The following is a 25,660-nucleotide window of genomic DNA, read 5'->3' on the forward strand; positions in this document are numbered from 1 at the left end:
TTGCGACCTGCCACACCCCCCTGAAGTTCAGGTTGACTATCCCCCCTCTCTAAGTGTCTGAAATAACCTAGGACTGTAAAACATTGTTAAAGACAAGTGCCAGTTTCTCTGCCTAAAACACTGTGCTTTTCTTTTAGTTTGTTTGGGGGATGCCATTGGGCTCTGGTTCTTCATCTCGGAGTCCCCGGATGATTATTTTTGTGATTTGAGATGGGTTTATCGTTAGTGTTCCATTTTTGAGAGTAGGCTTAGCAGGGACTATTGGGGCTATGCTTCGGGTTGAGTCTACTTTATTTTCTTGGCTATCTGTATCATCGATACTCCCTACTGTGTGATTGGTGGTGGAAATGCCCATGTTGTTCGCGTTACGGGCTGCAATTGGAGAGGTTACCATGTGCACTTGTTTTCTGTTCCTTGTCCTTCGTGGGAGGCGAAATACAAACTAGAATAGGGTTTCTATGCAGGTCTCCCAATGCAAAGTTTAAGATGTTAGTGATGTTAGCTACCCAGTTAGTTTCAACTATGTTTGAGTTGTTAATTGAGTAGGTTGCTTTATTGAGGCCATTCACAAGTTTCCAAAATGCCCTTGAGTTTGGTTTGTTACTTAGGTGTAGATTTTCACACAGAAGTCTTCCACCATTAGTTTCCTTTAGTTCCAGAGTAAGCTTTTATAAGATTTTCTGAGATTGCGGACACAGGTAAATTGTTCAATATTAATTAGTCATCTCCCCAATGCTCTCAGTGCATGATTTAGTTTCTCCTTTGCCAGCTGACAGCCTTTTAACTCTTGGTTTCAGGCCAGTAGCTCCCCGTTAAATGTTACAGGTGAAAGGCTGTAGGGATTTGGAGAGTATGTAGCCTTAAGGCTAGAGCGGTCTACCACGAAGCTGGGGAACCGGGTTCGAGTTTCGGTAGGGACGCTCAACAACTGTGATTCTGGGCAAATCACTTACTCTCCCTGTGCCTAACAAAAAATGAATGTGCCCAGCTGTAACAAAACTGGTGCTCGTGTAAAGCACGATGATACCCGATATCTTCAGGTCGAGTTTGCGGTATAAAAAACAAAAAAATTGTATATAAATGGCTGTTGCATGAAGAACATCCAGGGCATTGCGATTCAGACTTTGACAAGATTCAAGTATGTGTATTGCTGTGGCCTCAATAGAGTGGATTGACTCATCTGACTGACTTTCTTCTTTAAGTTTATGGCATGTAGGGTAGCAGGTCACCTGGTGGCCAGCTCAATTATTTGTTAAGTGGTAACTTTCCAGCCTTGCTTCTATTTTGAAAAATGCAACACGTATGAATAGTGATAGTCTAACGTATAATCAAGGATGAAGTGTAAGGTGGGGATTGGTGCTTAGGAGCTGGGAGGGGAGGTGGGGGGGGGGGGGAAATCAGCCTGAATTCTGCCGTTTACCACTATCCGGCCATGTTGTTCTAGTTCAGAGACGTCGGCCTTGCCTTTCTTGTCTCAGTGTTTACTGTGCCAGGTCCACTGCTTGACGACTACCCATTGCAGGTGTATAGTAGCATATCGTCAGACAGGCTCATATTGAAGTCCCTCATAAATAAAATGTCACGAATTTCTACATCTTCCCTTGCATCATGATAATCGAGATTAACTTTTCCATTAGGTATGGATTTATTCTGGCGTTTAGGGATGTATATATACCTAACCAATAAATGAGATTTGTGTATTATAGGAAGCATGTCCGTAAATAAGAAACAAAGCATGTCTGTCTCTCGGTTTAGTATATCAAAGCAGCTCCCCCCCCCCGCGCGATACCTCTGCTAGAGCAGGGTTCTCTTACCACCAGGGTTCTCTTACCACTCAGTTTGTGCTCGATTAGGTGAGAAAGAGTGGTAGCTTTAGTGGCAGTTTCCGCATGACAGCACCAGTTATCTTTATTTTGTTTTGGGATCACCCATTTCCTGGTGGGCCATGGTGTTATAGTTCGTAGCTTCTCAAGTACAATCTGGCGGCAGTAAGGAGAGCTGTCGCTCTGCCACTAGCGGGGTGCAGTTGTCTGTATGGGGCCCCTTTGCTGCCAGGTTTCGCTTGGTCGGCCTGGTGCCTTTATAACATTTGTAAAAGGAACAAATGATGGAGGGAATGTTGAACACTGCAAACCTTCACCTCCAGTCACAAACATACGAGTTGAATCTGTTGTTCTTTTGCTTACCACGCCACCCCAGTTTCCGTCCATCAATTGTCCTCTTTGCTATGGTAGCATTTGTGTCAGCCTGTCCCAGGAGGACAAAGGGGGCGGTTGAAGACTAGTACGGGGGCGGTTGAAGACTAGTACCGGGACTTTGCTAAGTGGGTGTTTGCATGTAGTTTTGTGATGTGCCTGCCCACACAAGCCTAACCAGCCCCATCGCCCTTATCCTGTTGTTGCAGACTCCTGGGGTAGGGGTTCCACTCTCGAGAAGGGGGGGGGAATCATTTGCCTTTAGTAGGCTAGTGCATTGACTGCAGTGTGTTGGCAGGGTGGTTTTGTCATACTTGTTTTGATCCCCGATATTGTTTGCTGAACGGGGCCGATACCATAGTGGGAATAATTTGGTGGCAATGGCCTGGTGTGATGGAGCATTTTAGGCCGTTATCCTGCATGTTGAGCTTTGCATTGCTTTTGGTCTCAGCGAGTTCCGATTTATTTTGTGAGGTTTTAAAATTTGAAAACAACTCCGTACTCCTAGCTTTACACGGGCTCTTTCTTTTGCCCTTGATGCATTCTGGCTGTTGACTCACATAATATAAATGATGGCCTGGTTCCCCTTCGTGCTGGGGTCCATCTGCAGGAGGCATAGTTAAACTGGCTGCATTATGTTGAACTGAACTCTTTGTTGCTAGCTTTCCACTTATGGGGTTGGGTTCTCTTTTGTGTATGAGTCCATCAATGAAGGTTTGTTTTGGGAGAGTATTACACACATTCAGTGAAGGTGGCATTAAGGTGGATTCTGCTTTCAGTTTGGATGGTGATGTACGGGTGCTAAGTTTGTGGCCTTTGTTGGAGTTATCACAGTGATCTGTGCTTCCTCGCAGAGTTTTGTGGTATATGAGCTCCTTGGTTGTTACAGAATGGTCTCTCTCCTCCTGCCTTGCGAGAGCTGGACTATCAGGGGCAGTTAACATCAGAGTGTGTTTGGGGACTGCAAGATTAGGGCTTGGTGAGGACTTCTCAAGGCGCCTTGTGTTACAGGTTTGAAATGGGATGCTCAGATTTATTTTAATCTCTTTAGTTAAGGTATCTAGAGATGAGGGCAAGTTTGTCAATTAGTAGTTAACATGCTAGCTCTTTTGCAGTGCGCTCTGACTGAGCATGAGTTATTAGGTTGTTTAAAATCGCCGAGCTTTGTGTCTATGCCAGAGACTAATACTACTAGTGTGTGCAAGAGATCAAGTTACATATCCATTTTCTTGGACTGATAGTTTTGAGTGTCTACAGACGACTGAAATGTTTTTTTAACAGGATATCACATGTCTGTGAAGTTACATACTGAGTCAAATCCTAGCACTTTTGTTAGGTGATCATCCACTGTTTTTGTAGGAGCGGGTCTGAGCTTCGATTTCGTTTCCTATTTCAAATACCTCCAGGGGCTCTCTTGAAGGCGAGGAAAGGTACTCTGCAGCGCCACTTCCATTTTCCGACCAAAGGATATTAGCTGTTAAACCCGAGATTGTAAGTGGAGTTAATTCATCCTATACGACTCCAGCATTTCTACATTCAGTGGGATCCCGCTTAGAACTTGCCCAGAACATGTCTGGGTGATCAGAAGATCATTAAGATTTGGTTTAACTATTTGCTCAGTTGAAGGGAGTTTGGTAAAGGGATTGTGACTCAAGCTACGGAGATTGGGCTTGGGTCAGCTAGAGTGGGTATGTTAAAACCAATGTTAGTGTGGTAACTGGCAACTGTGTACAGGTGTATCAGACTTGCTTTGCTTAGACTGATTGGGGCAGGAAGGCTTGCCACTTTTCGTTTGCTGAGAAAATCACAGCAGCAGGGTGTTTAAGGAAGTAGCATTTTAGGGTATTTTGGGGCTTTTTTTGAATAGCCTAGTAAGGGGGAGGTAATGTTGTACAGCGTATGCTTTACCAAGGTAAACTGTGCTTTTATTGGACAACAAACATCAGAATTGTGCAAGACTGATTCTACGCACACCATCAAGATATGTGGGTCTTAGTCCTGCTAGCTCACAGTGCACCATCTGTTCCCCTAATCAGAAAAGGGAATAAGTGGATTATGCAACCTCAGAACATGACATCCCTGACTCCCCACGAAATCATAGTAACAGATCTAGAACCTTTTTGTTTGGTTACTCGTACATACCAAAGAGAAGTAATAAACAACATGCAGTTTCAATAATTATTGAAGCAAGGTGATTCTTCAGTAAAACATGTGTGCTGCAATAATCAATAGAAGGAAACAGAATTAGGCTATTAGCATAACAAGAATAGTGAAAAAGAAACAATTCTTCCATTTTACAGTTACAGAATATATGCATGCATACAAGTACAGTAATACATTTTACTCCAACCTAGCGCTTCCTATCCTAGTAGGTCTAGGGTGGAGGAATCTGCCAAATCTCTATTGGGTAATATAACTCCCCAGCTACCTGTGGGTACTTGTCAGCGGGTTGCCCGTCTTGGTGTAGAGCTGGGCTACATACCTCGCATGAGGTATGAGGTATGAAGTAATCAGCTGGGCTGGAGATTCGGCATGTGGTGACCTCTCAGTGCCAGTGAAATGCTCCTCTAAGTGATTAAGGAACTGAATAAGCATGGGGAAGTCAATCTCCCATTGCAGGCGTTGAAAAAATCCGAAAAAGAGTATTCTTGCTGTAGCGGTATCGGCGAGACCTTAATCATTTGAGATCGGAGCGTCAGGAAAGGCCATGTAGGAGTGAACGCTGCCAGTCCATCCTACATACAAGTGCTTATCTGTCTAGTTGAAGACCCCGTTGTGAGGCAACCAGTAACCCTTATCTTTGTTGGGGTCCAAACATAGACCGTATTTTTCGACTTACACATGCTCAAGGATCAAAACGTACCTACTGAAGATATACCTATGAGCAATGTATATAGAACTAATTGACCTTTTATAGGCTGGAAAGGCTTATTTGTACATATTCTGTATTGTATATATGTCACAAACACCTTTACCCTGTCCTTCACTTACCTACTCACTACCACTTCCACAATCTTTCCTCCATGTTCCTTAAACCTATGAGCACATTGACCCATTAATGCTTTGACTAAGAATTGTATTTAATGCGGCTAATATGTTAAAAATTAAATACTCTCTTTTGAATTGCTCATGATTTATGGTGATAAGTTTTTTTGGTTCACACTATGATGTATATTTGACTTTTGTAGCTACTCCGACCACTTTATACAAATGCACTGTTCCTTTGACCCAGGCCGGGTAGTTTTTACTTGGGCATAACCCCGTAAAAACTTAACACAACTTTAAAATGTAAGCATGTTAAATGGTGGTGCTTCTACCAGGACCTACAATGTGACTACATAACTGTAAAGAATTGGGTTTCCTGGGCCACATTTGTTTTGCAGGTTTAAGCATTGAGGGGGACTTTATGTTTTCCAGTTCCTGTAACTGGATTTTTTGGGAGACGCTCTAACTTTCCCTGATTGCATTATTTTCCTTGTAAAATATTTAATGCCAGTGGTGTCGGTTTGATTTTCCAGCAAGGACTCTGTTATCTTTTATAAAAACGACACTGGGTTGTGAATCCTTTGCACATATCTTTCCAGCTGCAATAGACTGTAGTTCTTAAATAGGTGTGTTACATTCCTGCCACCCATCAATATCTGTATACATCAAGCAACTCACCAGGAGACTACAAGTCACCCAGAACTTAGTAGGCAGATTCATCCTCAACCGCCCAGAACTCACATCGCACACCACACCTAAGGGTAGTACACCGGCTCCCTATACACACACACACTCAATTTAAACCCCTCACACACATTCAAGGCACTACACAACTCAGGCCCCCTCTACCTGAATCTTTACATCTCCGTCCACCAACCACCGAGACATGTCTGCTCTGCAGGGCTCCGGCTCTCAAACACCCCATGCGTATACAGAACCAGATCAAGAGGACAGGTGGTCTCTTACATTGCTCCTAAAGTGTGGAACGACCTCTCAGTCCAAATCAGAGCCTCCACTCTTCTTGAAATCCGCAAGAAGGTGAAGACCAGGCTTTTCAATTAACCAGTCTACCATAATCCCTGCTAGGCACACAAACCTGCTCAGCCCTAGGATACCCTTGCGGGTGAAAGTGTGCATTACAAATACACATGACATACATACCCTTGCGGGTGAAAGCGTGCATTACAAATACACATGACATACATACCCTTGCGGGTGAAAGCGTGCATTACAAATACACATGACATACATACCCTTGCGGGTGAAAGCGTGCATTACAAATACACACAACATACTCTTAACAGGATACTCAAGGTGCCTTGAGTGAATCGTGATGGCACTAGACATTGTGCAGGTCTAAAGCTGCCGCTACAAGCAGTAATTCCGATTCCCATGCAGCTGGGAGGGGGGCCGCATGAAGCTGGTGATCCTTTGGGTATTCGACGATTTAGCACCGGAAGCAGGAAAAAGAAACAGTGACGCACTTGGAGTGCTAAAGTTGCTTTTCAATATTTGACATGTTACGCACGCACTGGACGCTCCAAATCTTATATCACATTAAATTAGCTGGATGTCAAAGGCGTACAACACTGTAGTTGCAATGTACTAGAGTCACGAGAGTCTAATAGGTAATATGGAACAATTGTAGTTAAATCTATAAGAATTTTCAAATGGCGAGACAAGTGTAATAACAGTATTCGTGCTTGATTTAATAGGCAGCATTATACTGAAATGTGTCTCACAGCTAACAGCATAGGTGCTTGTGTGCCACTTAACTCGCAGCCTTTGAAAGTGTATATATCCCTGATGCATTCTAAGGCAGACTTGAGTCGGGGTCTTTAGAGATCATGTTTAGCCTCGATAGAAAACGGTTAAGCCAACAGTCGAGATTTCAGTGAATCGAAACGTAATAGAAAGCAGGCTAGGTGTCTCACGGTTATCGATGAGGTACAAAAGCCGATTAGGCAATTCACCCAAAACCCTGTTATGTTCCATCACCTTTTGTACCCCGGATACTTGCCATGCCAGGGAAACTGAGAGAAAGAAAATGATCTAATATAGGGAAATGAGCCGCACAAACAATGCACCGAGATTACAGTTTCTCCAACTGTCATCATTTAAGAATCACAAAGAAAACATTTATTTCAACTAGTTCGTCTGGCTGCTCCTGTAGCTGAACTACCAGACCCCTCCCCAGACATTCCGTTTTGATACCAAGAAGCCACAGTGATCGACACATGACAAGGCCATTGTCTGCCTGCAACATGGCACATCTGTATATACTAAATAGATAACCTGTCGGATATGGAGAGACAGGAAGGTTCCAATAACTACAAACAAGGGGAGAAAGGCATGACTGTCCAGACCAGTCACAAACCTATATCCAGACCCATTGGAATTGTAACATTTCTGCGGGCGTGGTTTTTCCGAATAATTATGGCTTTGCCACATTTGTCACAAAGCCAACCTTTTTTGCCTAATCTACAGATTTTATACAAAAAAGTTGGTCAAAACGGATCAAAAGTTGCTAAAACGTGGTAGCCCGTGTTGCCGCTCAGTGAAAGGCTTTTTCTAAAGGTTTACTGGTTACCCTTCTGTTGCCTAATACTATATTTGGGCGTTAACCACACAGTTGTAAGCCAAACTTTGCAAAGGTTAACTGGTCATCTCATAGTTGTGGATTTCTGCAGTCATGTGTACCTAGTACTAAAGAGTAAAAACACTGGACAAGAAAATATTCTAGTGTGCTAAAATAATAAAATAGCGTAATCATGATGTACAAAAGGTGCTGCTCCATAACATACCCGGCGGATATCGGAGTAGTAGTTCAAGAAAGAGCAGACTAAGAATGGCTCCTAGTAAAAACCAAAGTGCAGAAAAACTAAACAAAAAACAAAAAGGCAACACTGAAATGAATCAGGTAATCACTCTTGAATGAAGGCTGAAGTTTATTTTGATGGATACAGAATTTCCACCCATCACACGGAGCGTCCTCTTGGTCGGATGATCAAAGGGCAACTGAGCAATACCATCTGAACGCCCTTACAACAGCGCTCCATGCGTGAGCTACAATTCAAATGTACATAGTAACATAAGCATTACAATAGGCATCACGCGCCTAACATTCTTGGCAATGCGCGTGATTCCGACTAATATAATAGAACTAAATAGCCCATTACAATCACCTACTGGATTTGGATTGTTAAAGATCAATAGTTTAAAAGAAGAACATCCGGTAACCAAGCGAAGATAAACCCCCACTCAAAACTAGAAGCACGCACACATCCTCTAACGTTATAGTCAGGTAAAGAATTACCAACGTGAGTTTATCTGCTGCCACGTGCTCCTCCTCTAAGTGGACCATTGCTAACTTGGAGTGCTTCATGGCGCTCTCTGGTCCGTATAAGGATGATCAGAGAATTCAGAACAGATAGGTTGCGACTAGAATCTGATTCAGATGTGGTCACTCGTAGTGCGTTCCATCTCAGAGGCGCTCTGCGACGCACACGTGTCCTTTTGCAATGAATTGTTTTTGGGGGAACCGAAACAAGCTTTGGTTGGGAGAGGGCCGAGAGCTGCTTATGTTATGTCAACATTTCAGCCACTGCATTCGCAGGATTAAACGGGAACACGTTTTCCTACAGCACTTCACGCCACTCGTCTGCCAGGTCTAGACACAGCAAATAACTAGTATTGCCATTAACCAAAGACCCATGCATGATGGTAATCACCCTCTGAAATAACCTACCTACTAAAAACTGGGCAGATTCGCCAGCACTGGACACGGGCTAGTCATAGAGCGATGCAGACAGGCTAGCCTTTAGCAATTTTCTCTCTGCTGCCAGTCTAAAATAAGGCGTGGATGGATGAAACATCCCAACTGGCAATGACTAGAGAGCACACTTCCAATACAGCACCGCTAAAATGGTCACATTTGACAGCGAAGTAAAAACGGCAGATGCTCTTGCCATAATACAAGCAGACTATAAAGTTAAATTAAAACAAGCATTGGCAAAGCCAACAGGTCTCGCCAATGCAAGAGATATTATATTGTCTGTGCGAATGTGTTTTAGCCATTTTGGCTCCAATGCACTACCCTATACCTCTCTCAATATATCCTCTACCTCCATTCTCTGGCTCATCCCAAACCTCATCTTACTACTATGATCTCCCAATAAATACTTTCCGGACTTTTCCCTCTTCTATCCCCTCATTTTACTTTTCTATCCAACTAGCAGACTCACATGCCAACCGCTCAAATTAACTCAAATTTCACAATACTAATCCACCACTTATCCTTTTTGAGTTCCGTAGTACTGTGCTACTCACAGAAAAGCACTTTGACGCCTCAAGCGCTATATAAATACAATTACAATACATTCACCTGCACCATGCTTAACAGTAGCAAGAGTGCTTTGGGTCCTAATGCAACTAGGCAGGATGCCACCACCCACCTCCATCCACATGCTGTGAAGTAAGAAATAGCCAACACTGAGATGCAAGGGTGCCTCACACCCTTGTGCCACTGCATCTTTGTAATAATAACAGTTACCCCGCTGACCAATCTCTCATCGTTCTCAGCACAAGCATCTTCAGAGAACATAACAGCCCACTCTTTGCACCAGGGGCATAGATGCCCGTCTATATACAATGACCCCAGTTTCAACCCACCCTGAAAGCCACAGTGCCTCTAAAGAGATTACATAAAGGGCACTGAAGATGTAGCGAATAATGCAATGTTATCAAAATGAGACACTACAATTAACTTTGTTTAAAGAAATGTTCACGTGCAGAGATTATGAACCCAACAGCAGCTAACCTGTGCTCTGTAGCACAGTACAGGCAGGCATGCAGCCCGCAGATTAACCAGCCTAAATTGTTCTGTAACATGTTCCTAAGGAATGTATTGGTTAGAAAGTTAAACTAAATCACACAACCCTGTGCCGTACATTTACTTAAACGCACAGCAAAGGACTGTTAATGCAGTCAGCCCGCTTCTAACTGGCAGTCAGTGGGCACAACACAGCGATCACAGTACAGAGGAATCAATGGGCATAGAGCACCGGACACGGTCACAAAACGCCTCATCTTGCACTAAGACAGCAAACGTATTTAAACCTTGAAAGAAGAATAAATGTCACTCACAGACCTAACATATATAACCCTCACTAACTGCAAAGTCACCAATAATAAATGTCGAAAGGGACAAAGGCTGGGTAGCCTGCCCCCGCTCCCTATTTACATGCCTTCCATCATCGTCCACTGTGGCAGCGATAGCTGAACGCTCGAGAATACGTGGCGCTTAAGGACGGCACTTAATCCGGTTCAAACTTTCAATTAGAGCCGCGTATGGTTTTTTTCCAAGGCTGGTCGCTCAATATAGGACAGGCGGCGCAGGAGATCGATAGCCCAAGTTCCCTTACTAAACACGGCGGTTTCCATTAAGAGGACTCCTGGGAAGGAGTCCTATGCTGAAGGATGAATACCCCCCACCCCCCAACCAACCACCGAAGGTATTCACTTGGGGTCTTAATCCCGTGTGTACAAGGAAGGATTTAATTTCCAGAGGGACTAAGTATATCAATAAAACACACACCGGATGGTGCAGAGTGGGAGCAATCAAATCAAAAGTAATGCACTAGACAGATAGTGAGTTATTGGTAAAGGTGCAATTGCTCGTGCTTCAGGTGGCTAACAGTAAATTGGAAACACTTAAAATAAATGTACCTTAAAAGGGTGGTTAAATAGAAGTACACCCTTAGCTGTAGCGCTCATGTCTGTGTTATCGCATTAGACAGATACACTGAGCGATCTTGGACAAAGCACAATCTCTTATACTTTGGATGCCCAACTGTAAACTATACGCCCTTAAAATGGACATACACTTACCATTTTCACTGCTATGATTATTGAATTGTAAATTGCAGACCTTTAAAACGGATCTCCATAGGGGGATTTAGCTACAATACAAACATGATCCACTTTAGGTGAGATCTGCAACTCTTCTAAATCAAGCAACCGTCTTTGCCCGTTTTATTTATTTGTTTCTTTCCCACTGACCTATGCATGAAACAGGGACAAATAATAGCCCATCTCTATCCGCCACAGTAGTGAACGCTCGTTCTCCTTGTGAACTTAGTTGGAATACAATATAAAATAAAGTCCCTTTGTAGTGGCGCTGGGGAGCTGAGCTGCATGTGGCGTGTGTTCAATACCAGGCACAGCGCCGGGTTCAACTTGGAATGTAACAAGCAAGCTGCAAGTCGCACCCCTCCCCCAGCAGGAGTTGAGCTAAGGTGCTCCCGCTCCACGGCAGCTTAATAAATCTCTCCCAGGATGACCAAGAGCCCTTTCACCAAAACAAAAGCCCGAAACATGGCGGAAGTTGCAGGCTCTGCCTACTTGATCAACTTGAACCCACGCACACCTGAAGTCCGCCGGGTCGGCCTCACTCCGACCGGACACACACCTGAAAACACCCGTGCTGAGCCCCCACACAACTCCCTGGGGCCCCCCGCCCGGCCAGCGCTGAAGCTGAGCTCCCCACCCCCTTCCATGGAGTTCGCGGCGCTGGCTGGGGGCTCTCCCGCAGCCGCATAGTCCGGGGCGCGCGAGGTCTCACCTGTGGCGGAGGGCGGCTGTGCTCGCGCCGGCCCTCCCAGCAGCGCGAGCAGCTGCAGCAGCCACAGTCCGGCGGGGGCGTCCATGACTCCAGCAACTTTCCCCAAGTTTCCCGAGCGCGCTCCCGGTCCGGTGGCCGCTCCACGGCGGCGGCGGCCGGGCCGCGCGCTATCTGCCTCCCCGGGCCCGGGCGCTGCTGCCGGTGCTGGCTGGCGGGCGCCCGCGCTCCATGCTCTGCGGAGGGAGAAGGCTGCTCGGCTCCTCCGGTGCTCGCCACTTTCAGGAGCGGCGGCGGTGGGAGCGCGGCTGACGTCAGGCCGTGGAGTCCCCGCCCGCAGCGCCCCCTGCTGGCCGCCAGACGAGCGACGGGACCGGGGCGGAGAGGTAAGAGTGTAAGCCGACACCCTCGCGCCGCCGGCCCGCCCCCGGATCCAGGACACCCCCTGAGCTCCGTGGGCGAGGGTGACACAGGGCGCGCGAGCTGCCCTGGGACCGACGCCCCGTAATGCACCAGGCTCTTCGACGTTCCGGCTATTTCACATTTTATTTTACACGTTTTGGGAAGACTTTTGGGCCATCGCTTGGCTTAGCGTCCGTGACAAGCATGAACTGTTCAAAGCTGCTTTTGTGTTTATGGACAAACGGTGTGATGCTTTTACGACGGAGAATCGGAGATAAACACATTCATACATGTTGCCTGTCTACCCAGTGTTTATGAATACTATTTAGAAGCGGTTGGAACAATAAACATTATCCCAGTCGAGTTTTATTTCTGTGTAACGATCCTATGTGCATTATCATGTGTTATGGTGACTTACTGTGAGTACTTGTTATATTCTCTGTTTATCATATACAGTCACACTATAATAAGCCCAGCCAACTTCACTCTCTCGCAGTTGCCTCAATCCTTCACACTACCCTCACTCCTACACATTTATCGCACTATAGCTCAGACCTTTCTACCAAAACATCAGTCCTATTCTTTCAACACTGGCTACACTAGAAATCCACGCTGTACCAACCATGCACAACAAACAGTGTAGCCTCTCATGCCGACTAATAGGAGAGTAATCCATGCACATACCAGAAGTACAAAGTTAGAAAACGTTACAATACAATATGTCTGCTCTGATCAGGACCACAAGAAATGTCAGTAGTGATCACTATAGCTTCATGCTCACTAGCATACAAACACAACTGCAGTCTGTACCATCTCTGTGACCTCTCATTTGCCATCCCTCTGGCAGCCGCGGTCGGTAGGGGAGTACCTGCTGGGGCGGTGACATGGGGAGGGGGAGGTGTAGGGTGGGGGTTAGTAATGTATGGATAATGGAGGTTTGCACGTAAGTAAACATTTACATAAATCAAACGAATTTCGTTGCGCGCACTGCATTGCATTTGGGGATGCAGTACGCGCAACGAAATTCATTTGATTTATTTAAATGTTTACTTACCTGCAAACCTCCATTATCCATACATTACTAACCTCCACCCTGCCCCTCCCCCTCCCCACGTCACCACCCCGGCAGGTACTCCCCTACCGACCACGGCTGCCCTCTGGCTCCTCTCCTTTCCACTCTCATCATCACCTTGCACTTCACACTTACTTTCCATCTGGCTCCTTACTCCTCCACATGCATCATCTCGCTTCCCCCTCATGTCTCTTCTCTGTCTCTTCATTCCTCTATACTCATTAAGTGAAATGACAAATCAATGCCGGCTCCTCAGCCTGCTTCAACACTCTCTGCAAGCTCCGCAGAAGTTTCAAATGACTCCCCATCAACATCAGAAAAACAGTGACTCAGGCCCTCATCACCACCAGTTTGGACTATGGCAACGCACTCTATGCAGTCACCACCAGCGAACTCATGAGAAGATTCCAGATGGTCTAGAACGCAGCAATCAGACTGATCCTCAATCTGCCCAAAAGGAGCCACATCACTCAACACCTGAGAGACCTCCAGTAGCTCCCCCATCCAGAAAAGCTGCCAATTCAAACTACTAGCCAATGCATACAAAGACATCCACAACCAAGGACCGGCATACATGAACCACTGCCTGAACTTCCAACAACCATCCAGAAACCTCTCCTCCCACCTCGCCGCCAAGTCCTTGAACGCCCTCCCCCCTACATCTCCGAAGTTCGTCGATGCTGACAGATTTAAGGAAGGAACTCAAGACATCGCTCTTTGACTGAAACCTGCAGCCCAATGCCTGGATCACAGGTGATAAGCTGTGCAATACTGGTACTGCATGATTGATTGATTATCCTGCTGTCCACTCGCTCTTCCACTCTCACTAGTCCTCTGACGCCTTCCTCCTTCATGCTCACTCTTGCTCTACTTCGTCGTTCCTCTTCTCCAATCACTCCTCTGCCCTCCCCATCTGTCTCATCTCATCCCTCTTCCCCATTCACCATCGCTCTACCCAATTCACTTCTCTACACTCAGCATCTCACAACTCACTCACTAGGTCACACTCTCCATCACTCTTCCGTCTTAAGTTCCGCAACCATAATCCACCTCTAGTTCACTACTGTCATATATTATGCCCTGGGCAAGCATTTTTCCTCGTTGCTAATGGTACAGTGGACTGTGCTCTTGGCGAACCAAGTGAATGCGAGAAGCGTGTTCGAAGCTTCTGTCATCCCACATTTTTTCCAATATATTGAGCCAGTCACTTGTCACGGTGTGAAGAAAAATGGCCTCCATAGTCAGTGGCATAGAAAGGCGATCATGGGCTCCCAACGCAAGCAAGATAAATGACCCCACCCAACCCCAACTTTCACAGAAAAATCAGCTGTATTTGGTGCATAGTGGGCCTCTCAGACCCAGGGACCCCGGTGTCACTGCACCCGTTGCACCGCTGATAACTACGCCCCCGTTAAGATGTGGTAAAAACCTCACACCCAGCGTCATATTATCACCAAAACTGCATCAGGACTATGGCATGATTGGCGATTAGGTGTAAATATATGGTGAATGTTTCGGTTTGCACGTCTACTATAGCTGTGGGAAGGAGCAGGCCATAGCGCAGCAAGCACCCTTTTCATTTTTAACTTTCCCCCCCTCATCTCTGCTTTGTGCGCAGCTACACTCGAACGACGACTACCCTTCAGTCAGGCGCGATGCCCCAGAAGCAGCAACATTCACGGAGGATGGGATGGCAGCAGAGCGCTGAGAGCCGAGCCAAGCTCGCTGCTGCGCCTAGCGCTGCCTTTCCCAGTACACCTTGACTGCAAGCAGTTTAATCCAATGAACCCATACATTCCAGGGATGAAGCAGCAGCCTCTCGGACCGGGCGCCGCAGCCGTGCACCAGGGGCAGGAGGCGGAGGCGGAGGCAAGCGCTGCATGAAATTGGTCCATGGACTTCACCGGGACGCGCAATGGATTCATTGCACTATAGACGGCGTCTGCCTGTCGCCAGTGCTGCTGCTTCTATTGTGATATTGGATTGTTGTGGACTCTGTTCTCCCTCCCAAAACCAGCCACGGGCGCCGCTCGAGTGCCGCGCGCTCTCCTCCACCAAGGGAGGAGCATTATTATTATTATTATTATTATTATTCGGAGTGCTTCCACAGAAGCGTTCCGCCAGGGCTGGTTTCTGCCAGCCCCGTGTTGATAAAGCACTGACAGGAAGGGGCGAATCCGACGTGGGAAACATTCCCAGAACCGCGCTGCGCCTCTTTCTCTTCAAAACTGAAGGCAGCAGTATTGCCCCGGGGCTGCATAATAGCGCCCCCCAGTGGCCTCTAAAGGGGGTTAGATGCGACATAGGACCCGTGGATCTTGGCGCCTCCGAGCGGCGACGCGTGTCCTTGTTTCTTGGGCAGGCAGAGGAGGGGAATGAGGGACGACGTTCATTTTGCAAAGGGCGAGCAGCACACCAAGGCTCAGAGGGTAAGCATCAGAGGCTGTTTTTACCGCCACGCCACATTCCTTCGGTTTCTGCCATTTATTGATGCAGGAGGAGTCGCTGTGTCATCTCAGCGCAAAACCAGCGCTAGCCTTGCAATCAGAGGGGCAGATTTACAAGCCCCTTGCGCCACTTATGCGTCACTTTTAACATGGGAAATGTGACGCAAAAGTGGCGCAAGGGGCTTGTAAATCTGCCCCAGAATGTCTAGAAACCGTCGGAGAGAAGAGTCTTTTTGTCTATGAATGTGCTCCATGGTCCGTAGATAGGACCACTGTCCTTATTTGCCCCAAAGCGCACATTCACACAGGTGCGCCAGGCAAAAACACGAACAGAGCGCTGCCTATTACAAGAGGCGCGTGCCCGGGGGCAGCACATTCAGTGAAATATAAAGGGGCTGTTTACAAGCTGTTCTGTGTTTCATAGTGTAGGCGGCACTCTAATATCAAAGATCTCTTATGAAGTTTAATTTTCCACCAACTATTAAAGAAACATTGACCGGTTTAATAAGTTCATGATTAATATGTTTACAAAGATTGTACGCTATTGGACCATACATATTGACTTAATGTGAAAACGTTTTTATCAATCTCGACTTTACCATGGACAAATCTACCATTAGCAGCCCAATGTTTATGTTGAATTTCAAAAGGAGGCTTTATCAAAAAAAGAACGGCAGCACTATTCTTCTTTCTACAAGCTGGTGAAAAAATAATACCACTACCATCCTTTAACCGCAAGGGATAACATTGTATCATCAGAATACATTTCTTGAATTGAGCAAACATCTCCATAATTCCTAGAGAAGTATTCACTTATTTATTTGCATTTAACTGGATGTCTAAGCACTGTGACAAATAAGAAAACAATTTGAAGTCGATGATTGGGTATTGCTAAAGGGTTAAAAAAAATTGTAAAAATCCAGCACTAAAGAATGACACTTCGTTACCTAGCTTTATTACTAACACGTGCAAAGCTGGCCATATGGTATCAAACGTATATAAACTACTCTTACAAAATCTTCCAAAGCTCACTCACGGGATGAGCACAAAGGGGAGGTAGAACCACACAAGAGTACTATAGAATTGGAAACATATATACAAATCCCCTTTAACTAATAAGATATCACAAACAAGCATTTACAATGCAACAGTCTCGCCTTCGGAAAAGTTAGAGCTATTGGCATTGTAAATGACAAACTTATCTATGTGTTGGTTTTGAAAACAGATAAATAAATGGCATTGTCATTTACAATCCCAATAGCTTAATCTCTCGCAAATACGAGACCTATTGCATTTGCACCTCACCCACACACAGAGAGCCACACACACAGAGCCACACACACAGAGCCACACTCACACACACAGAGCCACACACACACTCAGAGCCAAACACACACACAGAGCCACACACACACAAAGCCACAGAGACACACACACCCTCACCCCGGGGACTCTCCTTATTTACAAATGGGTCATTCGAGGCCCCCACCAACTCCCAGAGCTCATCCGTTGCTTCCCTCAGTCCAGGTCAGCCGGTGCGCTGGCGTCCATGCCCTGGGCACCCACTGCCCCTCACCACACGCCTACCTCTGCCCAGTAACGCCACGGTCGCCCCTTCACTTCACACTGGCCGTGCCCTCTCTTCGCCTACCCGGTGTACACCTCGCCCCCATGCACCCCAGCATTCCACACATCACCTTTTATGTTTTCCTCAGCGCGCTGTGTACACCAGTAAAGGTATCAAGCTGATTTTCACTGATTAGGCCCCTTATAAGCCAAAACCGGTCCATGAGTAGTAATACATATCTAAATACTTATAACACATTTAACATATATTTAGAAAACAAAACAAAATATGAACGTATTTTAAAGTATTCCCACAATCTGTCCATATTTCATGTGGCATCCTGTAGTCCGCTTTTAATAATGTTTTCAAGTATACGTTCAATCTGTGCAACAACAAAAAAAGAGGACACTTGACTGTCAGCCCCAGCCATACTCTGACCAGATCCAAAAATCCATATTTTCAGCTCTGCCCTTCACCCCACATCAGCCCCATCCACCCCAGCTCTCAATTTTCAACACTAGTGTCGCTCCGGTTGATGCACTTCTACCCCCACCCGAGCCTCCACTTCTATGTGCACCACAGCCTCCACCTTCAGTTCCACGTGCACCACAGCTTTCAGTCACACCCACCCAGAAGCAGTTATACATCCAAGCTCCTCTCCTAACCCAGCTTCTGATCTCCAGATCTGCTCTTCTCCAGGCTTCTGTCACCCCCTTCCCAGCCTCCACCTTCAGTTCCACGCCCACCTCAGCCTTCAGCTCCACACTCTCAGTTCATACCCCACCCACCCAGACTCGGTTATACACTCCAAGCTCCTGTCCCACCGCAGCATTTCTAGATCTGCTCACCCCAGGCTCCTGCCCCCCCTCCTTCTTCCTAGCCCCTACCTTCAGTTCTACGCCCACCTTAGCCTTCAGTTCCACACTCTGGGTTCATACCCCACCCACCCAGACTCAGTTATACACTCCAAGCTCCTACCCCAGGCTTCTGTCTCCCCCCCTTCTTAGCCTCCACCTTCAGTTCTACGCCCACCGTGGCCTTCAGTTCTACATGCACCACAACCTTCTGTTACACCCACCCAGGCGCAGTTATACATCCAAGCTCCTGTCCTAACCCAGCTTCTGATCTCTAGATCTTCTCACCCCCAGGTTTCTGTCCCCCTCTTCTTAGCCTCCACCCTCAGTTCCACACCCACCTCAGCCTTCAGTTCTACACCCTGGGTTCATACCCCACCCACCCAAACGCAGTTATACATTCCAAGCTCCTGCCCCACTCCAGGTTCTCTAGATCTGCTCACCCCCAGGCTCCTGCCCCCCTTTCCCCTGTCAAGTCCACACCCTTAGATATACAACACAGAAAACCAGGGGGTCTAATTAACAGCTTTGTACATAAGCCTCTAGTGACCAGACTCCAACAATGTAGTGAGTCATTAGGCAACAAATCCTTTATGGCCACATATTAGATGAGGAACACAAAAGTAGTGAAATACACGACGCTTGTGATTGTTGGTGAGACTCAAGTTGGTCAATGGATTCCCATCAAAATATCGTGATGATCAAACTTCTCATTTGGTCCTCCAAACTCATGGGATGGTCTGTCTCTTGATCATTGAGACTAAATACCGAACCCGCTTGTTCAAGACACAAACATGGGTCAAGCCCACAATCACTTTAACGACCATAAGAGAAGTGACTAGTGGGAAACCTGCAGTGCAAGAAGAAATTATATAAAGAAGTGGTGAGATTCCACACCCTTCCCACACCACGCCCTCTCTTCCTTGAAGGATGCTGCCCACAGCCATGAGACATGGGGATCCCGGGGTGACAGAGGCCTCGGTTCCCTCTGTGGGACGGGTGACGGAGGTCTGGAGGGTCCCAAACCCACCCAGTGCCGAGTAGTGTCCGTGGGCCCCCCTGTGGCGAGAGGCACCCGCCCCAGAGTGTGAGACGTGGCCGTTGGAGCCACAGGGTTCGGTATGCACGGAATGCGCTGCATAAACCGCTGCCCACGTGGCATAGGGGCATGGCAGCACCCCCAGCCCCCTCCAAGGCCTCTACCCCCGCAGTGCGCCCCCACTCTGCCAGCCCCACACCCCCCTGCCCCCTCACCCCTCAGGACCAACGCTCGGGCTGCAGCGGGGAATCTGGAACTGCCCCAGACAGACATCCTGTATCCCAGAGAGCACTGCGCGATGGGGCCGCTCTGCCCGCGGGTGGGCGCCAACTCTTTGGCGCCGGCGCAAGGGGCACCGACTGGCACGCACAACTCCCAGGGCCAATGGAATGTGGCCGGGATGTGCGGGGCGTGATGGGGGGAAGAGGAGGAAAAAGGAGGGTAAATGCAAACCCTCCAACCCCGCTGGACTGTCACCCCTTCACCCTCACCACTACATGAGCCACCGCACGAGCACAGGGCTGAAGAGGAGGACGCTCCAGTTTACGGCCAGAGAACGAGAACAGCTTGAGTGTGCGGGACCCTGCCCTGAGCACCGGAGTGAGGCACCGGTGCAAGGAGCAGCGGATGCAACCGGGGGAAGCCTTCTCTGTCGCGGCCGGAGAAGGAGGGGGAGGAGCCGGCGGAAGGCGGGCACACACAGAGCCCAGCAGCAGCGGCAGCCAGGGAGCGCATCGGCCGGGACGGGAGAGCCTGGGAGAGCCCAGGAGAGGAGGAGAGAGGTGAGAAGAGGGGTAGGGGGAGAGGAGGCGACGAGGATTAGGAAGATAACAGAATAAACACGAAAGAACTAAGCCCCGTCCTTTTCAGACTGGGGGGCGTGTTTTTCTTTCTCCCCTCTTCTCCATTGGCTGGAGTGGAAACAACGGGCGTGTTTTTGACTTGCTGTTTACCATTCCAGCCAATGGAGAAGAGGGTATAACAAACATAAAAAACACGACCCCAATCCAAAAAAGACGGGGCTTAGAGCGAGACAATGACGTAACTGAGACCTCTTCTCTAATGGCTGGCCTACGTTTAGGAGGCCAGCCAATGGAGAAGAGGGGCGGGGTTTACCCTTGCTACTCAGAGTCATTAAGTCTCGCTGGCGAGACTGCGCATGTGCGCAGCCTACGCCAGTCTCGACCTAAAAAGGAGTTAATATCCTGAGCAATAAATGTCCAAAGTATTGAGAACAGTCCAAAATTGTAGTTTTCACAGAAGTCTAGTTCTATTATATATTTTCATTTCAAACGGTTTAACAAAGATGTGCATTCTAGCTGATGTGGATTCTAGCCAACACATGTTTCGTCTGTTTGGAGTAAACCATAGACTTCTTCAGGGCAAACTCAAGTAAACTTTGTCAGCTACAAAGCATAAGGGCCGAAGGTGCAATATCCATATGAGTTACTCGAATAATGTTTGGAAAGCGCAACAGAAAACTGAATTTGTATCAAGAAAATGAGAAAGACCCACGAGCAAGGCGCTAAATTTTCAATTTTGAGTCACAGACCGATATCTAATAGAGTAAAAAACTCTGTCTTTCCTGCGCGGCACTCTCCACGACAACTGACATTTAAGTCAGTGTGAGCATGTACGTGTGCCTTTTGTTTTTTACTCTATTAGATATCGTTCTGTGACTCAAAAGTTTAGCTCCTTGCTAGTGGAGCTTTCTCACTTTCTTGATATACAATTGCGTTTTCTGTTGCACTTTCCAAACATAATTAGAGTAACTCATATGGATATTGCACCTTCGTTCCTTATACTTCGTACCTGACAATGTTTACATGAGTTTGCCCTGAAGAAGTGTATGGTTTATTCCAAATTGACGAAATATGTTTTGGCAAGAATCCACATCGGCTAGAAGCTACATCTTTGTTGAAGCGTATCAAATGAAAATAAAGAACAGAAGAAGAATTCTGTGACAACTACAATTGTGGACTGTTCTCAATACTTTGGACAGTTATCGCTCAGGATATTAACCCCTTTTTGGCTATACGTTAGGGCTGTTGTCTACGCAACTGGTGACGGCGGGTGGCCATGACATATATCCTATGAGCATTCTCATTTGTTAGCTGTGACTTTGCACAACTCAGCGCATCCTATACCCTTCCACCCTTTTTCTCTATTATTATTAAGATATCACCAATGCTTTCCAAAATTAAATACATGTTCATTGACAGATCCTACTGGACCCCCCAAAAATTACATAAACGTAACTTCAGACTAGTACCTGTTGAACGGTAAAAAATGTATTCTGTTAAGTTAGTCTCTACTCCTCTTCCATTTTGTCTACCAGCACCCATTTTTGTGGTTCTGCTGGGAACTTTCATAAAGTCAGAAGTTACATGTTTACTAAAAGCTGGTTATACTGTTCATGCTCGCGTGTCAGAGTAAGGAGCTGAAGGGCCTACGTGTACAGATGTCTAATCTGTTTGCCCACCGCCTGTAACCTCCCTTGCCTATCTACAAAGATGACGTGGGTAGGGGCTTATCAGGATTCCATAGTTCAGCATGTAAGCATTATACAAAGGGGTTGTGTAAGCATTATGTAACAATGACAAAGTGGTTTCAGTGTGTTTCACGAGGCACCGAAAAGTATAAATGCCATGTTTGAACTTGTACTTGTTAGCCCCCTCCCTCCGGATTCTTGCAGTGTCTGAGTGATGATACTCATCTCATGAGATGTAATAAACCTGTTTTTTGTTCCACTCCAGTGTAGATCTTCATTTACTGAACCCGTAGACAAAGGGTGTCCCTGCACCAGTGAGACAGATAAAATATCTCACTTCTACAATTGGCGCCAGCAACGCGGGGCACATTGAAGAACACAGCTGGACCAGAAGGAGGTCATTTCAACAGGACAGAAACACTAAGGGGAGCCCCGCAGAATGAGACTTGCTCTCGCGGCTAAGGTGATTTTCAGCTTATCGACCTGACCTTCGTGGCGGCTGTGTGTCTCAACTGGGGCTCTTCGGTTGGCATTTTGGAGGTGATCTATTGATCAGAGGATCAGCAGGTGGGAGTTGGAGTACTGCGATCAGGTAGGATCGAATTTGTTGTCTTTTTTGGGTCTTTTGTTAATAAAAAGTCATTTGCAAAGGTCTTGTACAGGTTAGGTGAGAATTTTTGTTCATCTTTTGGTTTTGGTCTAAGAGTCTCTTAATGCTATTGTTAAGAAGTATTTGGTAAACATGCCTGTTTAGAGCACACTTTGTGCGTTATGTTGTTGTTGCAACACAAATAGTATTTTGGAAGAAAGACAGCCAGCGCCTCTAGAAGGCACTCTGAATGATGAAATGTACATTAAATACGGTATTTCTTCCATATTGTTTAGCACATTGTGGAACAAATATACAAAGGCAGATGCCAGTTTACAGTGGCCACTTAAATGGTACATTTGATTTAAATAAACTGCAATATGTAGAAGAGCAGCTCTTTAAGAGAAAAAGTAGACAGAGTATGTTTGATGCCGTAGGGTTAGGGGAAAAGAAATTAAACAGAAACAGATTAAAGAAGAAAAGGCTAGGAAGAAATTTGAAGAACAGACTATTGTACAGAAAATTAAAGAATTACAATTAAAAGCACAACAAGAGAGTGTAGAAAGTAATGAGAGAAGGGTTAGACTTTAAATGCAAAATATATATATGGCCAGGGTACTCCCTGGTTGCCTGAAGGCCATGGCAGCAACTGCCCTTTCAATCAGGCAATCAGCAGAACTTGTACTGGATCATAAATTGACGTTTTTTGTTCCCCATTCAGTTGATGTATTATTGAATCAGACTAAGCACTTGGGGGCCTATTACGATGGTGGGCGGACACCGCATCGGGTCACGTGACCATGTCGAGGCAGTCCTGCCACACACATTAGGATGCGCCCGCCACACTGGCGGGGGAATACTGCATTTTTAACATTGCTGCGGGTGGCGCTGTAAGCATTTGCATGCACAACCTGATAGGCACCAAGCGGTGCCTGCCACCTTGTGCATGCAAATGCAGGGGGGTACCATAGGTACCTCCAATGTGCACCCACAACCCCCCCAACACCATGGGGCCCGCTACAGGCCCCCCCAACAGCAAAGTTGCTGCCATGGAAAGGCGAGTGACCACCTGCATCATAATATAAATGGCGGTGTCTTGCAGACACCGCCCTCATGTTATGGCCTTTTTCTGCCAGGTCAACGAGTCGACCGGCAAAAAAGCAGTGAACGGTCTTTCCGTCCGCCGCGGACCCCCCAGCCATTCTAATGTGGCAGGGGGTCATTCATGGCAGGATGGCAGGTGGATCGCCCCCGCCGGGCCGGCAGTGGCTACCGCCGGATCAGTGGGGGCGATCCGCCGCCATCCTAATGGGCCCCTTTGTTAGCACCACACATTACAATTAAACGCTGCCTGGCCTTGAATAAATGTGTTAAATTGGGTGGGTCTGCACACCTATTTAATCAAACCTTAGTAAAGTTAGTTAACGTGAAGTTATTCAATATTTGCGTGCAGTGCTTCTGGGTGAAGGCACCTATCCCCCGATAAAAATGCTTATGAATGAGTCTAGAGGAAACTCGAGACTGAAAGCAGTGCACAGCAATATTAGTTAGGCTTTGAACATGTACCAACATTTGAGTTTGCATTGATACATTGAATTGAATCTAAAATTTATGAGTACATTTGAGTAAATAAATGTGCTAATCAACTGTGAAAATATTTTTGTGAAAACATTTTGCTCAAGAAATTTTGTTTAAAAGTATTTGCCCTTGAATAAAGCCACTTTGTTGCCATTGCCCTCTGAGCAGTCCAGTGATATACCACTGAAGAACAAACAAAGGGTCGAGTGGACCTGACTGATACGCCCCTGCCTGATGTTCAGGGTGAATTGTATGTAGATGGTTCTTGTTTTAAGCTACCCGATGGCACCACAACTGCAGCTTATGCTATTACCACACTGCATACAATTGTGGAGACAGCATGGAGAGTTAGTTCAAAATTTGCTGACTGCATTAACACTACCAAAGCGAGTGGCTATTGTTAAGTGTAGTGTGCACCAGAAAGTAGCAGATGATGTTAATTATCAGATTCCTGATGAGGATGTACATTTTAAAATGGCCCAACAAGAGACAGCTATAGCAGAAATGACAATTGAAAAATTACATTATGATTTGAAAGAAATAATAAACACAGGAGTAAGGGAGTTCACAGAGAAAGAAGTCAGATTAATAAAACATGCAGAACATGTCTTATTAAAATTAGAACTAGATGACGTGTTCAAGAACACCATCAGTTGCAGATTAGAACTAGATGACGTGTTTAAGAACACCATAAGTTGCAGAAATTACTAATAATTGGAGATAAACTGAGTAAAGGATTTTTGATGGAATTGATTGGAAGTTTATGTAACTTTCTGATCACAGGTTCACAGAAACGAAATGAAAAAGAACAGAATAATGCAGGAGAGTAGAAGTATAACTTTTCTAGGTTGTCCTATTGTACTGAATCCAGCCAATATATTTTTTCACATTCCATGTGCTGAAGAATGGCTTACTGTTATTGATTTTTGTCAAGTTCATGTCACAGTGCTATTGCATGAGTATAGTCAGGAATACTGTCAATAAGAAGATGAATGTCTGGAACACATAATAAGAAAAGGAGCTAGAGAGGTGTCACCAGAGGGAGTGGAAATAATGCACCAGATGAATCCACCTCAAATTCAGAAAGAAGTCAGGATGTTTTTTAGAACTGGTTGGCTGCTGTAGTGAGTGGTTACCAAACCTATCCCTAGTGGCTAAGGCTTTATTGAGGCTGACATACAAGGATGTGTCTGATTCGCTTCCATTGGACAACAATTGCAAAAAAGCATTCCTAGAGTTGAAAGAGAAAAAGTGTCTCTACCCGGCACTAGGAGTGCAAGTTTATTTACAAGAAAATACACCAATTTGCAGTGAGAGAGACGGCTGCGCTCTCTCAGTGCCTGTTCAGAAACATGAATGTGTTCAAAGGTCTGTGACGTATTTCCCAATGACCCTTGACCTCAACATCCCAGAAATGCCCAGCTGCCTTAATTTAGTAGCTATGGTAAATGTCAGTCACAAGAAATGTCTGAATTCAAATGTATTGAGCTTACAGATAACAAATGGAATTGTTCCTGATGAAACTGAATCTGAAGGTCTAGGTGTCATGAATCTATGTGTAAAGCCACGGTTAGATTTTTAGGATGAACGTCTGATTGAGTCCAACAATGTCCAATTTGTAGATTGCCCAGGTTTGAAAGGTAACAATGACAGATTCGGAGCAGCACACGCTGTGCTCCATATATATTATGTTGATAAAGCTTCATGGGTTTCAGTAGTTACATCAGCCCAAAATTCTAAATTGATTGCCCTTACCATAACATGCAGTATAACTGTTCAAATGGAAGTAATTATTGTCATGGAGAGACAAATGCTAATTCAG

At 46.1% G+C, this 25,660-nt stretch overlaps 1 protein-coding gene across 14 annotated transcripts in view; it reads right to left on the reverse strand.

Annotated features, from left to right (window-relative positions):
* The window catches only part of PTPRK (protein tyrosine phosphatase receptor type K), a 1,613,435-nt gene extending 1,601,254 nt beyond the window's left edge, over nt 1–12,181 (reverse strand). For 3 of the 14 annotated variants that reach the window (XM_078648910.1, XM_078648911.1, XM_078648906.1), the window contains exon 1: nt 11,803–12,155. In XM_078648910.1, coding sequence (XP_078505036.1) covers nt 11,803–11,887 — 85 coding nt within the window. In that variant the 5' untranslated portion in view covers nt 11,888–12,155. Of the gene's footprint in view, nt 1–11,802 lie in introns of all 14 variants that reach the window. The other 11 variants (XM_078648908.1, XM_078648909.1, XM_078648904.1 and 8 more) reach the window with 6 other exon arrangements.
* Nucleotides 12,182–25,660: the final 13,479 nt, after the last annotated feature.

Source organism: Lissotriton helveticus, chromosome 6 (assembly GCF_964261635.1).
Source record: "Lissotriton helveticus chromosome 6, aLisHel1.1, whole genome shotgun sequence".
Taxonomy (NCBI): domain Eukaryota; kingdom Metazoa; phylum Chordata; class Amphibia; order Caudata; family Salamandridae; genus Lissotriton; species Lissotriton helveticus.